Source organism: Panulirus ornatus, chromosome 1 (genome assembly GCF_036320965.1).
Source record: "Panulirus ornatus isolate Po-2019 chromosome 1, ASM3632096v1, whole genome shotgun sequence".
Classification (NCBI taxonomy): domain Eukaryota; kingdom Metazoa; phylum Arthropoda; class Malacostraca; order Decapoda; family Palinuridae; genus Panulirus; species Panulirus ornatus.
The window spans coordinates 11,478,879-11,491,704 of record NC_092224.1 but is presented as its reverse complement, the minus strand read 5'-3'; the positions used below and the strand labels follow the sequence as shown (position 1 = coordinate 11,491,704).

Below are 12,826 nucleotides of genomic sequence, written 5' to 3'. Positions count from 1 at the left end.
TCAGGAAGAGACGACTGAGCCTTCGAGGGGAAAATCCACCCTTGGCTCCTTTCTCGTACGTGAAAAATTATGATAATACGGTAGGAAAGGACTTCGAACTCCCTTCCTCTGCCCCTCGCTGTCGCTATCTACGACACTCAAGAAAGGACCACGTTGCAACATGAAGACGTGTGTGTGGTGAATATTGAGAGGATGGTCTTTGGTGAACGGAGGAATGGAGGAAACAGTGGAATGGGAAAACCTTAAACACCAAGTAGAAGAAAGATGGAAGAGTTAGTTACGGAAAAAAAGGAAAGAAAAATAGAATGTAGATCTAGAGAGGAAATACTGTTAACGGATGAAACGCTGAGATGTGGTAATGATGAGACATATTCCTCACAACCTTAAGGTGTGTCATACGAATAAATGCTGGAAGAGAGAGAGAGAGAGAGAGAGAGAGAGAGAGAGAGAGAGAGAGAGAGAGAGAGAGAGAGAGAGACGAAAAATAGTTGGACCTGCATAAGCCCTGCTTCATTAGGTTTATTAACTTCGTCAAAAGATTAGAAAGGGTGATGCTTTTTTCATCCTCCCCCTTGTAATTACCTCCAAAGGGTATACATAACAGATAACACTTTATTTGTATATATATTACATTATATTGTGTTGTATTATGTAATATTATATTATTTCATTACATCATATTGTATTATATATTATGTTATGTTATATTGATATTATACTTGTTCATCGTTTCCCACGTAAGGTAAGAGTTGCGAAGCTCAGTAGTGTAAGGAAGGAAACAGACGCCACTACTGCTTACCCTTGAGTTACCATCACTCACAGTAATCATATGACTTAGTGGCTTGACGATTATTACCTGGCGAAGTTAATAATAGACGCATACAAGAAGTAAGTTCTCCGGAGCAGAGACCGAAGTACTATCTGTAGAAGAGGGGAAAAGAACAACAGCACTGTGTATTGCAGGTGTTTCCACCTTTGGGTTTAGGGCTTGCTTTAGGCTCATCTCTGTCAAGTGAGTATGTGGATCTGGAATCGCTCAGATCTGAGGACATTATTCCATATAAAGATCATTCGATCCATTGTTTGATCAGAGCTAACTGTGCAGGAGAGAAGGATCTTTGGCATCTGAACAGAACTCCAAGTTTCTTAGAGGCAGAATTAGCTGGTTGTATATTACAGGGTTTTCAAGACAGATAATATAGGAATACAACGTATATTTTGCATTGAGTGGTGAAGTTAGAAAGTCACCAAACGTGACGAGAAAATTTTGAGAGGCTTTGGAAAGAGAAATATGAAGAGACTGGGCTTAGGGATGCAATTCTTAAGTATATTACAACTGCCCCCATGGGAAATTATGTCTAAATTTGAATTTGTAGAGATAATTGTGATAAAACGAAACGCAGATCAAGCAAGAGAAGATGAAACAGGTTAGAACGACATGGAAGTTAGCAGTGTCAGTGGTTAGTGTATGCCTGCAAAAGCCTGTTTGTTGGAAGAAAAATATCATGAAAAGGAGAAACAGCGAAGGAGACGGGTTGAAACATCCCTTAAAAGGAGGAAGTGTATTCCGACCAGAGGCGTCAGAAAGAGGGAAGAATGCCTAACAACTGTAGCTTGGGGATATACTCCCGAGGTCGCACCCTGCCAAAAGCTCTCGAGATATACTGGGCCAAATCGTTATATTCCACAGTCTCTCAGAGATGATGAACGGGAAATAATGGCGTAGGAAATGATACCACTGTTGGATCTCTCCTTGCGAGAGTATTTCTGATGACCAGAGGAAGATTACGAGATTCAAGATGTTCAAGGAAATGAAGATTGAGGAGATATTGATAGACTTTGGAGATGGTAGAAGACAAATCATTAAGGTGATGGCTTAGACAGGTTAGGAAGGGCGCCTTTTTTTTTTTTTGAGATCAGGCCGTACTAATGATTGTTTTCTTGAAGGGAAAATTTGTTTCCAAGACAAGCATAACAGACGACCAAGCACGGTCGCAGGGAGTGATGCCTCTTGATCCACACGTCTTGCTGGTGTCAGAAGAGTAGGATGTTTTGTGAGATGCATCGGGGGATCTTAGTAAGTCATACGATGAGATATACGATTAGATGGAATTTGAGAGGAAAAGACAAGAGCTGCTTTGTCGTTAGAGGAGACAGCAATTGTATCCTTGGAACGGAAGACCAGAGCAAAGATAGAACAACAGAAACTATTAAAGATATTTTTTGTCAAATGACCAGCTAGATATGTCAGTGGAAACAGAAGAGAGGATACAGCACTCTCTTTGGATCAAGGAGCGCTTGGTCTCACCGTTAAGGTATTTGCACTGATTTCTGGTGGAGATGAAAGCTTGACACGAGTCAGAGGAAGGCGTTCTTTTTTCTTTTTTTTTTCCCCTCGTCCAACGCGCCAGTTCCCTTGCCCTTGATAGCCTGAGAACGAACGTGGTTGAACCAAAGATTGGAACTTGATAAGAAGAGAGGATATATGCCTCTCTCCCACAGATATAACCTCTTAGTGGAAACAAAATCATCTCTCAAGGAGAGACAGCAAATTTCCAAAGGAGAGTCAAGAAAGAATCCTCGTAAGTTAAACCAGATACTTGTAAGAGTGAGTCATGGACCGACCAGGGAGGTATTACTGCCTGGGTGTTGGGAGGAGTAGTGACAGCGACGCTGTGAGCCAGTACGGCAGTGGCTGTCACAGTTCCCTACCCTGGATCAGGTCATTGTTTTTCTCTGTCTCATACACACGTAGGTTGCTGGAACCCAATCCACAAACACAAACCTCCTCTCAATCTTTCGCTTAACGCTTAAAAACACGTAACTCACATGTCTCTTCATTCGAAAATCATATTTTCGCTATTCCTGGAGATAAGAAGGTAAGAATACTGCTCACGTATCCTGCGTATCGTAAAAGGCGGTTAACAGGGGCGGGAGCGGCGTGCTGGAAACCCTTCCTTATTTTTTTTTCCTTTATTTTCTATACTTTGTAAAAGTGGAAACAAAAGAAGGAACCAAGTGAGGAATGCTCCTCGAAGGCTCAGGTTAGGTTTTCTGAATGTGTTTGGATGTAACCAGGTTGACATGAAGGAAGATATTAGTAACATGTTTGGGGAAAGGAACCTAGATTTTCTTACTCTGAGTGAAACTAAGCTCAAGGGGAAGGGGGAAGAATGTTTTGAAAATGTCCTATAGGCAAAGTCTGGGAATAGCATGAGAGGAAGAACAAAGGAGGGGATGATACTTGGGTTGAAGGAAGAGCTGAAGGAATAAGTTAGAGTAAAAACGAACTTCAGACTGATGTGGGTGAGTGAGACTGGGGTTCAATGGGCATTTTTCGATTTAATAAGTGTGCAAAGAAGAGATTATTGGATGTGAATGTGCTGAGAGAGACAGCTGGTCTGAAGACTTTGTGAAAGCGAGTGCGAAAGTTTGTAGCATCTTTATGAAAACAAGAAATGGCATGGGTGTAAAGGGAATTATAAAAAGTGAGTGAACTAGGAAAAGAGGCTTGTGTGCGGAGGTAACACATGAGATTGCGTGAAGAGTAGCCTAAGATGAGAGTAATGGAAATTAGGGGGATGAATTTGAGTGGAAGTTATTTAGAGAAGAATTGCTTACACGTTCGGGTGAAGTCTGTGGTATGTTGAAGGTGGAATGTGTGCACTTGAGAAAGGGTAGTGAGTGGTGGGATGAGGAAATTAAGTTGCTAGTGAAGGAGAAAAGAGATGTGAGAGTGCCATCTGCACAAAAGACGTGCGATTGATGGAGCGATGTACGAGAGAAAACGGCAGGACAGAAAAGAAGAAAAAAAAGAATAATGAGAGACAAGGAAGAGATAACGAGGTAGAGTGAGTATTATGAAGGACTGTTGAATGTGTTAAATGATTGGATGACGAGTGATGGGTGCTTGGAACGAGGAGGCATGCGAAGCAAGATAGTCGTGGTGAATGGTTTTGTTGAAAAGAGAGGAGGTGATAGGAGCCTCGCTGAAGATGGACTAAGCCAAAGCGGCTGGAGGGGATGGGAGTGCAGTTGAATTTCTAAAAAAGGGGTGACAGTTGTTGTAAATTAGTAAGCCAGGTTTTTTATACATATATTGCTGAAACTAAGGCGCCTGAGGAATAATGCCTTTATAGTGCTGCTGTATAAAGACAATGCTCAAACTATTAAGGTATGTCTGTTGAATATATGCATTAGGTTGTATGGGAGAGTGATGATTAAGAGGATGGTGACTTGTACAGAGCAGCAGGATGAAGGGAAACAACGTTGCTTCGGGAGTGGCAGGGAGAGGTTTTTGTGGACCAGGTAGTTGCCAGGTGTTTGCTGTTGAGAATTTGTGATGAATACTCGGAGAAGGACGGGATTCGTATGTGGCATTTGTGGATCTAATAGAAAGCGTACGATAGGGTTGACACAGATGCTTTGTGGAAGTGCTACGAATAATGGTGTGGGAAGTAGGTTTTTAGATGCAGAGACGTTTTTGTCGAAAGATTAAGGTGTGTGTCTGCTTATAGGGGGGTGAATAGATCCAGATTATAATGGATGTGAGTCAAGGGTATATAATGTTACCATGGCTGTTTAACCTGCTTATGGATGAGGTGAAGAGGGAGGTAAATGAGGGGGTCTTGGAGAGAGAGGCGGGTTTTACTTAAGCAACCTGGGGATGGGGTGAGGGCCTAGGAGGAAAAGTCATTTGATTTTTGCAGATGACGCTGCTCTGGAGCCAGACTCGTGTGAGGAACCCTCAGAAGTTGATATCCGAGTTTGAGAGAGTATGCGAAAGGAGAAAGTTGAAAGTTAATGTAAATAGAGGCAAGGTGATGAGATTTAGCAGGGAGGCGAGAGAGGTTGGTTTGAGTACGAGTCTGAATGAGGAGATCCTGAAGGTAAAGGAGTGCTTAAGGTACCTGGAAGTAGACATGGTAACGGATGGAAGGAAGGGAGGTGAATTGAACCATAGTGTGGATGAGGGAGTAAAGGTTTTGGGTGCACTGAGGAACGTATAGAGAGAGGGGTCATTGTCTGTGATTGCAGAGATGGGTATGTTTGATGTTATAGAATTCTTGACGGTGATACATGAGTGCAAACACTGGGTCTTAAATGCAGAAGAACATAAAAGGATGAACGTACTGGAAATGAAAAACCTAAGGAGAATGTGTCGCAAGAGGAAGGTTGATGGGATTAAGCATGAAAAGGTAAGAGAGATGATTGTAAGAAAGCGAAAGTATGACTGAAAGCTGAGCACAGTGCTCTGAAACAGGAACAGTTGGAGTGAAAAGAGACTGAATAAGGGACATGCTTTTTAAGATAGGAGGAGAGGAAGAGACAGAGCGGTAGATAAAAGGATAGAATGAAAAGAGCTTTTAGTTATCAGGACTTAAATATGCGGGAAGGGAGAATCGTGCATGGCATAAAGAGTTCTGGTGCGATGTGGTATACAGGGAGTGACGAGCTATCATCTGGGCTGAAACAGGTCATTTGAGGTGATCAGGTGAAACAAGGGAATGATGTTTGTGGCTTGGCGGTCGATAACAACGTGAGCGTGGGTGTGAGCAATGAGGCCGTTCTTTTGTGTTGTTCCTAGTGCTGTCTCGCTGACGTGAAAAAACAAACAAGTATGAAAAAGATATATTTGGTTTGCGCTTTGAGAGTGCCATACTTGGCATCTAGAGGGACAACGTGTCAGTTTGGACTATGAGCAGGTTGGATGATCATGATTTGTTTTGGATCGATAAGAGTAGACAGCATGAGATATTCAAGCGGCCTTTGAACCCCCTCCATCCTTCCCTTAACCTTGTAATGAGAAATACATATATAAGACTTTACGCGTCTGGGGTCAAGGTTGCAGCCTTGTGGTTGTATGGCCATGGTGGTCGCCACAAGGTGAGGCTTGCCCTCCCGCTGGGGCCACAGACGAAGGTTGGTTGAGCACGGGCGTCCAACGTGTAGCCCGCCCAACTCCGGGGTACAGCCGCCCACCTGAGATTTTTTGCGTGAAAAAGAATATATATATATATATATATATATATATATATATATATATATATATATATATATATATATATATATATATATATATGGAACCATGGAAGCGGAAGTGGATCATAGGGTGGGGGAGGGGGCGAAAATCCTGGGAGCCTTGAAGAATGTGTGGAAGTCGAGAACATTATCTCGAAAAGCAAAAATGGCTATGTTTGAAGGAATAGTGGTTCCAACAATGTTGTATGGTTGCGAGGCGTGGGCTATGGATAGAGTTGTGCGCAGGAGGATGGATGTGCTGGAAATGAGATGTTTGAGGACAATGTGTGGTGTGAGGTGGTTTGATCGAGTGAGTAACGTAAGGGTAAGAGAGATGTGTGGAAATAAAAAGAGCGTGGTTGAGAGAGCAGAAGAGGGTGTTTTGAAGTGGTTTGGGCACATGGAGAGAATGAGTGAGGAAAGATTGACCAAGAGGATATATGTGTCGGAGGTGGAGGGAACGAGGAGAAGAGGGAGACCAAATTGGAGGTGGAAAGATGGAGTGAAAAAGATTTTGTGTGATCGGGGCCTGAACATGCAGGAGGGTGAAAGGAGGGCAAGGAATAGAGTGAATTGGAGCGATGTGGTATACCGGGGTTGACGTGCTGTCAGTGGATTGAATCAAGGCATGTGAAGCGTCTGGGGTAAACCATGGAAAGCTGTGTAGGTATGTATATTTTGCGTGTGTGGACGTATGTATATACATGTGTATGGGGGGGGGCATTTCTTTCGTCTGTTTCCTTGCGCTACCTCGCAAACGCGGGAGACAGCGACAAAGTATAATAATAATAAAAAAAAAAATTATATATATATATATATATATATATATATATATATATATATATATATATATATATATATATATATATATATATATATATGAACTAACGGGCCATTAGGGTCAAACCACCTGCCCGCATCTTCCTTTATGAAATTAACTGCCGTTAGGTGTCATGGTAGCAGGCTTAGATCACATAAAAATCGTACATGAAGCTGAATGTGAATAATCATACATCATTCTAAGCCGATCAGATTGAATTCCTGCAGAACTACGTCATGAAACTGCAGCATTATGAAGAATTACTGACAATAGGGTAATAGGTATGAATAAAATCTGCAAATGCACTTGACTCACGTTTGAGTCACTTCCAATATTCGTCCGCCAAGTGTGGACCCTCCCGACTCTGACGTTGTGTGACGATGTTGCCACCTGGGAGTTACTGAGTGGCTAAGATTAGGGAGGGACTGTACACTACTTATAACTGTGTGTGCACATTTCTGCCAAAAAAGTAGATTTTTTTAACTATATCTTTTATCACTGAAAAAAAAATGGAGGCCTCTGGTCACCATCTTCAAATGAAAGTGATATTTACATGATATTTACAAATGGAGCTACATATGCAGATGACATTTATACATTGAGCAACATAGGAGGGTAATATTTACACATGGATCCACACGGGATATGTACACTTGTAAATGAAGGTAATAATTGCGTTATGTTTACACCTGGACCTACAAGAAAGGTGATATGAAAATGAAATTGACATATACGGGTATACATGAATGTAATATTGCATGATATTTACAAAGGCACCAAAGGGGGAGGTGGCTGTATGCATATACCTACAAAATCACAGGTCAAGTTACCTTCTACGTGACATTTACACACACACGCACACACCGGGATGGTGACTTTTACCCACAGAGAGATGGTGACTCTGACATTTACCTCCGGTGACTCACGAGACTTCACTTTTATTTCAGATTCACACGCAGAGCCACAAGGGAAGGTCACTTTTATTTGTATTTTACAAGATAAAACTCACGAGCTATGTGCTCATGAAACCATAAGTGGAGCGCCACAACCAAATGTTCACGTTGATATTTTCTTTATTTTTCTTTTTTTTTACGGTGACCGATATCGCACGAGCAACATGCACCCCAGTCACGACCCTCGCGGTTAGAAATAAAACTGGGTATAAAGAATAGCTGAGACAAGTAATCAGATCCCCTCAGATGTTTGTGGACCTGCATCTTATAGGAAGCCTATAGGAAGGAAAGGCGATTGATAGGAGATAACTCCACAGCTTCATTGTTCGAATGAAGGGCTATCAGTACGGTCAGTCCTCGTGTGGCCAGTCTTCACAAACAAACTATAGGAAGCAGCATCCAGACGTGTCTAAACTTTGATGGTAGAATTGCGTGTAGACTGCCCACAAGAGCAGTGGCCGATATGATATCTGTAAAACGGAGAGGGCAGCAATATCACGGCGACAGAGAAGGATGCCTGGAGAGAGGTGATGCTCAGATTGCTAATGAGATTAAAGGCATTTGATTCCACTCTGGCTAACAGAGAGCTGAAGGAAGAGTCACCTTAGATATGAGAGTAGTACTCCTTACTTGGGCGAATGTTGACCCGCTTGTAGATATGAGATTGTCCCTCGAGAAAAATAAGTACGGCACCTGAATAGTACCCACAGCTTTTAGTGAAGCAGACTTTGTGATACTGATGAGTTAGGTTTCCAGCATAAAGGTTAGGGTTGTGCCCAACATCTATATGTTATTGAGGAGATGAAGAAAGTTATGAAAGCGAACAGAGGGAATCGAGTGACAGGTTGACATATAGGTACAAATAGGTACAAATTGCAGTTTATCATTACTGGATTTATCCATGTTACTGCTACCCTGTTATGAGACACCCATACTTCCAGATCAAGAGAACCGATATGTTCAGTGCGAGAAAGAGAAGGAGTATTAAGGAGAGAGGAAATGGGTTGTTTTATGTAGAGTGGAATCATCACCGAAAGAATGAATAGGGTTAGATGAATGTGCAGGGAAGAGAAAGATGAGGGAGTGGGACAGATCTCAGAAGTATACCACTGTAGACAGGATAGGGAAGAAGTCCCTCCGTCAGTGAACAGATTAGAAAGCAGGGTTTGCATGAGAGAAGCAGAAAGAAGCAAAAAAGATTAAAGAAGCTTTAAAAAGCAAAGACGGATGTCACAGCCTGTCAAAAGCTGTGACGATGTCAGGGACACAAAAGAATATATACTTAAAACCTCTGAGGGAGGAAGACTTGTGGAGAGTCACACAGATCACAGGTAGACCTTGCAACGCGAAAGCTGTATTGGTGATCATACGGAAAGAAATGGTATTTTAGATACTTGAGAAAGTGAGAGTTGAGAAGTTTCAAAGACTTGGGAGGACGCAGAAGTGAGAGCAACGTGGCGATAACTGGAAAAGTTTAGAACGGTCTCCTCTCTTAAGGATGGTGTCGCACTGAGGCAAGATTCCGAGAAGCAAAATAAATGGTGAGCTTTAAGACAGATGTAATGATGTGGGTGAGTAAGGGGCTAGATTGATTGGGTCGGTGAGAATTATAGAATTTGTGAAGATGCTTATGGTGAAGAACCAGAGAGGAATCAGTAGAGAAAGAATTCTAATCAGCACATTTTCTTTTTACGAAGATGTGCGTGCATCAAAGAAAACAGAAGCTTTGTGGTGATTCTGGGCAGAAATTTAAATGGTGTGTGATCAGGGGAAGGGATGAGTTTCATGACCCAATACATTCTCACTGTTGCGACGGACATAAGAGACAAGAGTGATCTCATCATGACTCGGAGAGAAAGATCTGGTAAACTAATGGACACAGGACTCCATTTCAGCTAAGATAACCTTTGCTGTACGAGCTGCACAGCTGGAGGCATCCCGTACAGCGAAGCAGCACCCATTCCAAGGAAAGTCAGTAGCGAAACTTCCCGGGAATGACCGCGAAACTCTCCCAAAGTGGCAAAGTTGGCGTTTCTAGGAAGGATAGGAGATCTCGCGCACAACTGGAGGTTACAGAGATAAGGTTATGGTCGGAGGACCATTAGGGGACGGAAACATTGAATGTAAAGTGAGAGAATTAATAGGTTCAAAAGAACTTTAGAGAGAAGAGGAAGGTCAAGGGGAAGAAGTATTTAACAGAGAGGAGGTTGGTTTTGAGACCATGATGTTGCAAAGATTAATAGAGAGCCAGGTTTATGAGGTGAGGTGGGTCCTTGGCTCATCATAACAGTCAAAATGGGCCCTGGAAACAATCGATCCCTCCTCAACCGATTCGGCGTCGCTGGAGAATCATGGATATGTTATACTATTGGAATCGTTTATTATGTGTGTTGAGGAAACACTAGAGTAGAGAGCAAAGGCTTGTATGGGTTACGTGTTATTAAGTGTTCTGCAAATGATGGATAGATTGCGAGTTTGTGGATATGATGCTTGCAGTTCACGCTTAGGTGACGCAAAGAGAGAGAAAAAAAAACAGCATTGTGGACTAGGAGGGGAAACGTGCAGAGTACCTTACTGCTGGTTCACTGCCTCGTCATCGCTAATCCTACCGAGGCTGGTGCTAGTAATTCCCGGGTCTGTGTGCTTGCCCGACACCTATTACCAAACTTACTACAGTTAACGACTACAGGTCTGATACTGTCTTTTATGTCTCTTTGCATGTTTTCGAGGTTCTTATGTTATGAACAAAATTTTGGGTTCAGGGTGGAGTTGTGTGTGTGTGTGTGTGTGTGTGTGTGATTACCTATCTGTACAGTACGTTAAGGATGGGTCTGCACCCATGGGACCACATTTCTTAACCTTAATTTAATGATGATCGTTGTTTTAGCTTGATTTGAAAATTCTCTGGATTCTTCCGCTAGTGTGTTACTGTATTAAGTATGTCATTACTTACTTTACTTACGTTCTAAATATCATCCCTTATTGCATTTTCCTTACCTAATTCGACATTGTCGGATCGATTCAGAAACCTGCAGGGAATAATCATGCCTTCCTTTTTCCCTGTTTCTTCCAACTGGGACAAGTCTTTGCCCTCCATCCTCTCCACGTACCTCAGCTCTCACTCTTTAGGAAGAGATCATTTTGACCGCAGCTGGAATTGCTATCATCCAGTGAACGAACCTTTTTGCACCTGTAGGTGATTATGACGTCGATCAGTAAATGATTTGCCACTTTTATAGTCCTTCTAGTGTGTGTGTGTGTGTGTGTTTGTGTGTGTGTGTGTGTGTGTGTGTGTGTGTGTGTCTAAGCTCAAAGGGCCGAGTATACTATCCCTCTTTTCATATTCTCTAATCCTTACGCTACATAGACCTCAGCCTTTATGTGCAGATTCGGATTGTTGAGCTGGGCAGACGACTGTGGCGGAATCATGACTGGTCGTGGGCGGAGTTGTTTGGATATTCATGCGTGTGTTTGAAATGAACTCTTCATCATCAGCCGGTCTGGTTTATACATGCAAAACATACAGCTGAATATTCATCGATTAATGAAAAATGCGAGTGAGTGCAGGAAATAATACATGAACATTTCCTCTTCTTGTATATCAGTGTGTGTGACACAGGCGACATACAGGATGCCCAGAACTGATCCTTTTCTTTCGTTCTGTTTTCACAGGTACTGTGTGTGAGGTGTTGAAGTAGTGAATATTGTTACTGGCGCATCCTATCTAAGGTAAGTGTTTGTTGATTATTTGCTGTGCCACTCTTGTAATTGAGGGAACGTCTTCATCTTTTTTTTTTAGGGAGGAAAGTTAACTTTGATGGCGTGTTTGCCACTCGAATGTGTTCATGGGGTGTATTATCCTTTCTGATATACACAGGTCGGCGTAATGAATCTGAAAGTTGTGTCATGGGGGGAGTGAGGCACCTTTGGTAGACACAAGCGTCATGATGAAGTCTTAGGTAGATTCTAGGGAGGTTATGAAGCCAACGGTAGACGTTGAAGTCGTTGAACCCAAGGAAGACTCAAGTGATTAACTGCCAGATAGACTCAGTTTTAGGGAAGTGATGAACCCTAGTTAGACTCAGGGTAGGTAATGAGCCCTGGTTTGACTCAGGGTAGGTAATGAGCCCTAGTTAGACTCAGGATAGGTAATGAGCCCTAGTTAGACTCAGGGTAGGTACTTAGCCCTAGTTAGACTCAGGGTAGGTAATGAACCCTAGTTAGACTCAGGATAGGTAATGAGCCCTAGTTAGACTCAGGGTAGGTACTTAGCCCTAGTTAGACTCAGGGTAGGTAATGAGCCCTAGTTAGACTCAGGGAAGGAAATGAGCCCTAGTTATACTCAGGGTAGATGATTAACCCCCGTGTAGACTCAAGGTAGATGTTGAACCCACAGGTGGACTCTGGGGTGAATAAACCCAAAAAGTCTGGAGGGTTGGGGTGAACTCGCAGGTAGACGTATGTAAGGACTTAATGAGACATATACTCAGGGGAGCTTCTTAGTCCTTCATGTCTTCATTAGGGGAGTCATTTGTTCCCAGGTAGACTGAGGGAAGGGAAGACTGCCTCAGGTAGATTGAGAGAGGTGGGGAAGCCCCCGGTAGACTAAGGTAGGTGGGGAAGCCCCAGGTAGACTGAGGGAGGAGAAGACGGCCTCAGGTATATTGAGGGAGGTGGGGAAGCCCCCGGTAGACTAAGGTAGGTAGGGAAGCCCCAGGTAGACTGAGGGAAGTGGAGAAGCCCCATGTAGACTGAGAAAGCCCCAGGTAAACTGAGGGAGAGGGAGAATGCCCCAGGTGGATTGAGGGAGGCGAGGAAGCCCTAGATAGACTGAGGGAGGTGGGGAAGCCTCAGATAAACTGAGGGAGGTGGGGAAGCCACAGATAGACTGAGGGACATGGGGAAGCCCCAGGTAGACTAAGGAAGCCCCAGGTAGACTAAGGAAGCACCAGGTAGACCAAGGAAGCCCGAGGTAGACTGAGGGACGTGGGGAAGCCCCATGCACACTGGGTTTGATAAACCTAACCAGAGA

The 12,826-nt window shown here is 43.1% G+C and overlaps 1 protein-coding gene across 2 annotated transcripts in view; it reads left to right on the top strand.

Annotated features, from left to right (window-relative positions):
- The window catches only part of LOC139754277 (uncharacterized), a 201,404-nt gene extending 189,798 nt beyond the window's left edge, over positions 1-11,606 (top strand). Inside the window, exon 2 of one of the 2 annotated variants that reach the window (XM_071671985.1) lies at positions 11,467-11,606. In XM_071671985.1, the coding sequence (XP_071528086.1) occupies positions 11,467-11,492 (26 nt within the window). In that variant the 3' untranslated portion in view covers positions 11,493-11,606. The remainder of the gene's footprint in view (positions 1-11,466) is intronic. The other variant, XM_071672821.1, reaches the window with a different exon arrangement.
- Positions 11,607-12,826: the final 1,220 nt, after the last annotated feature.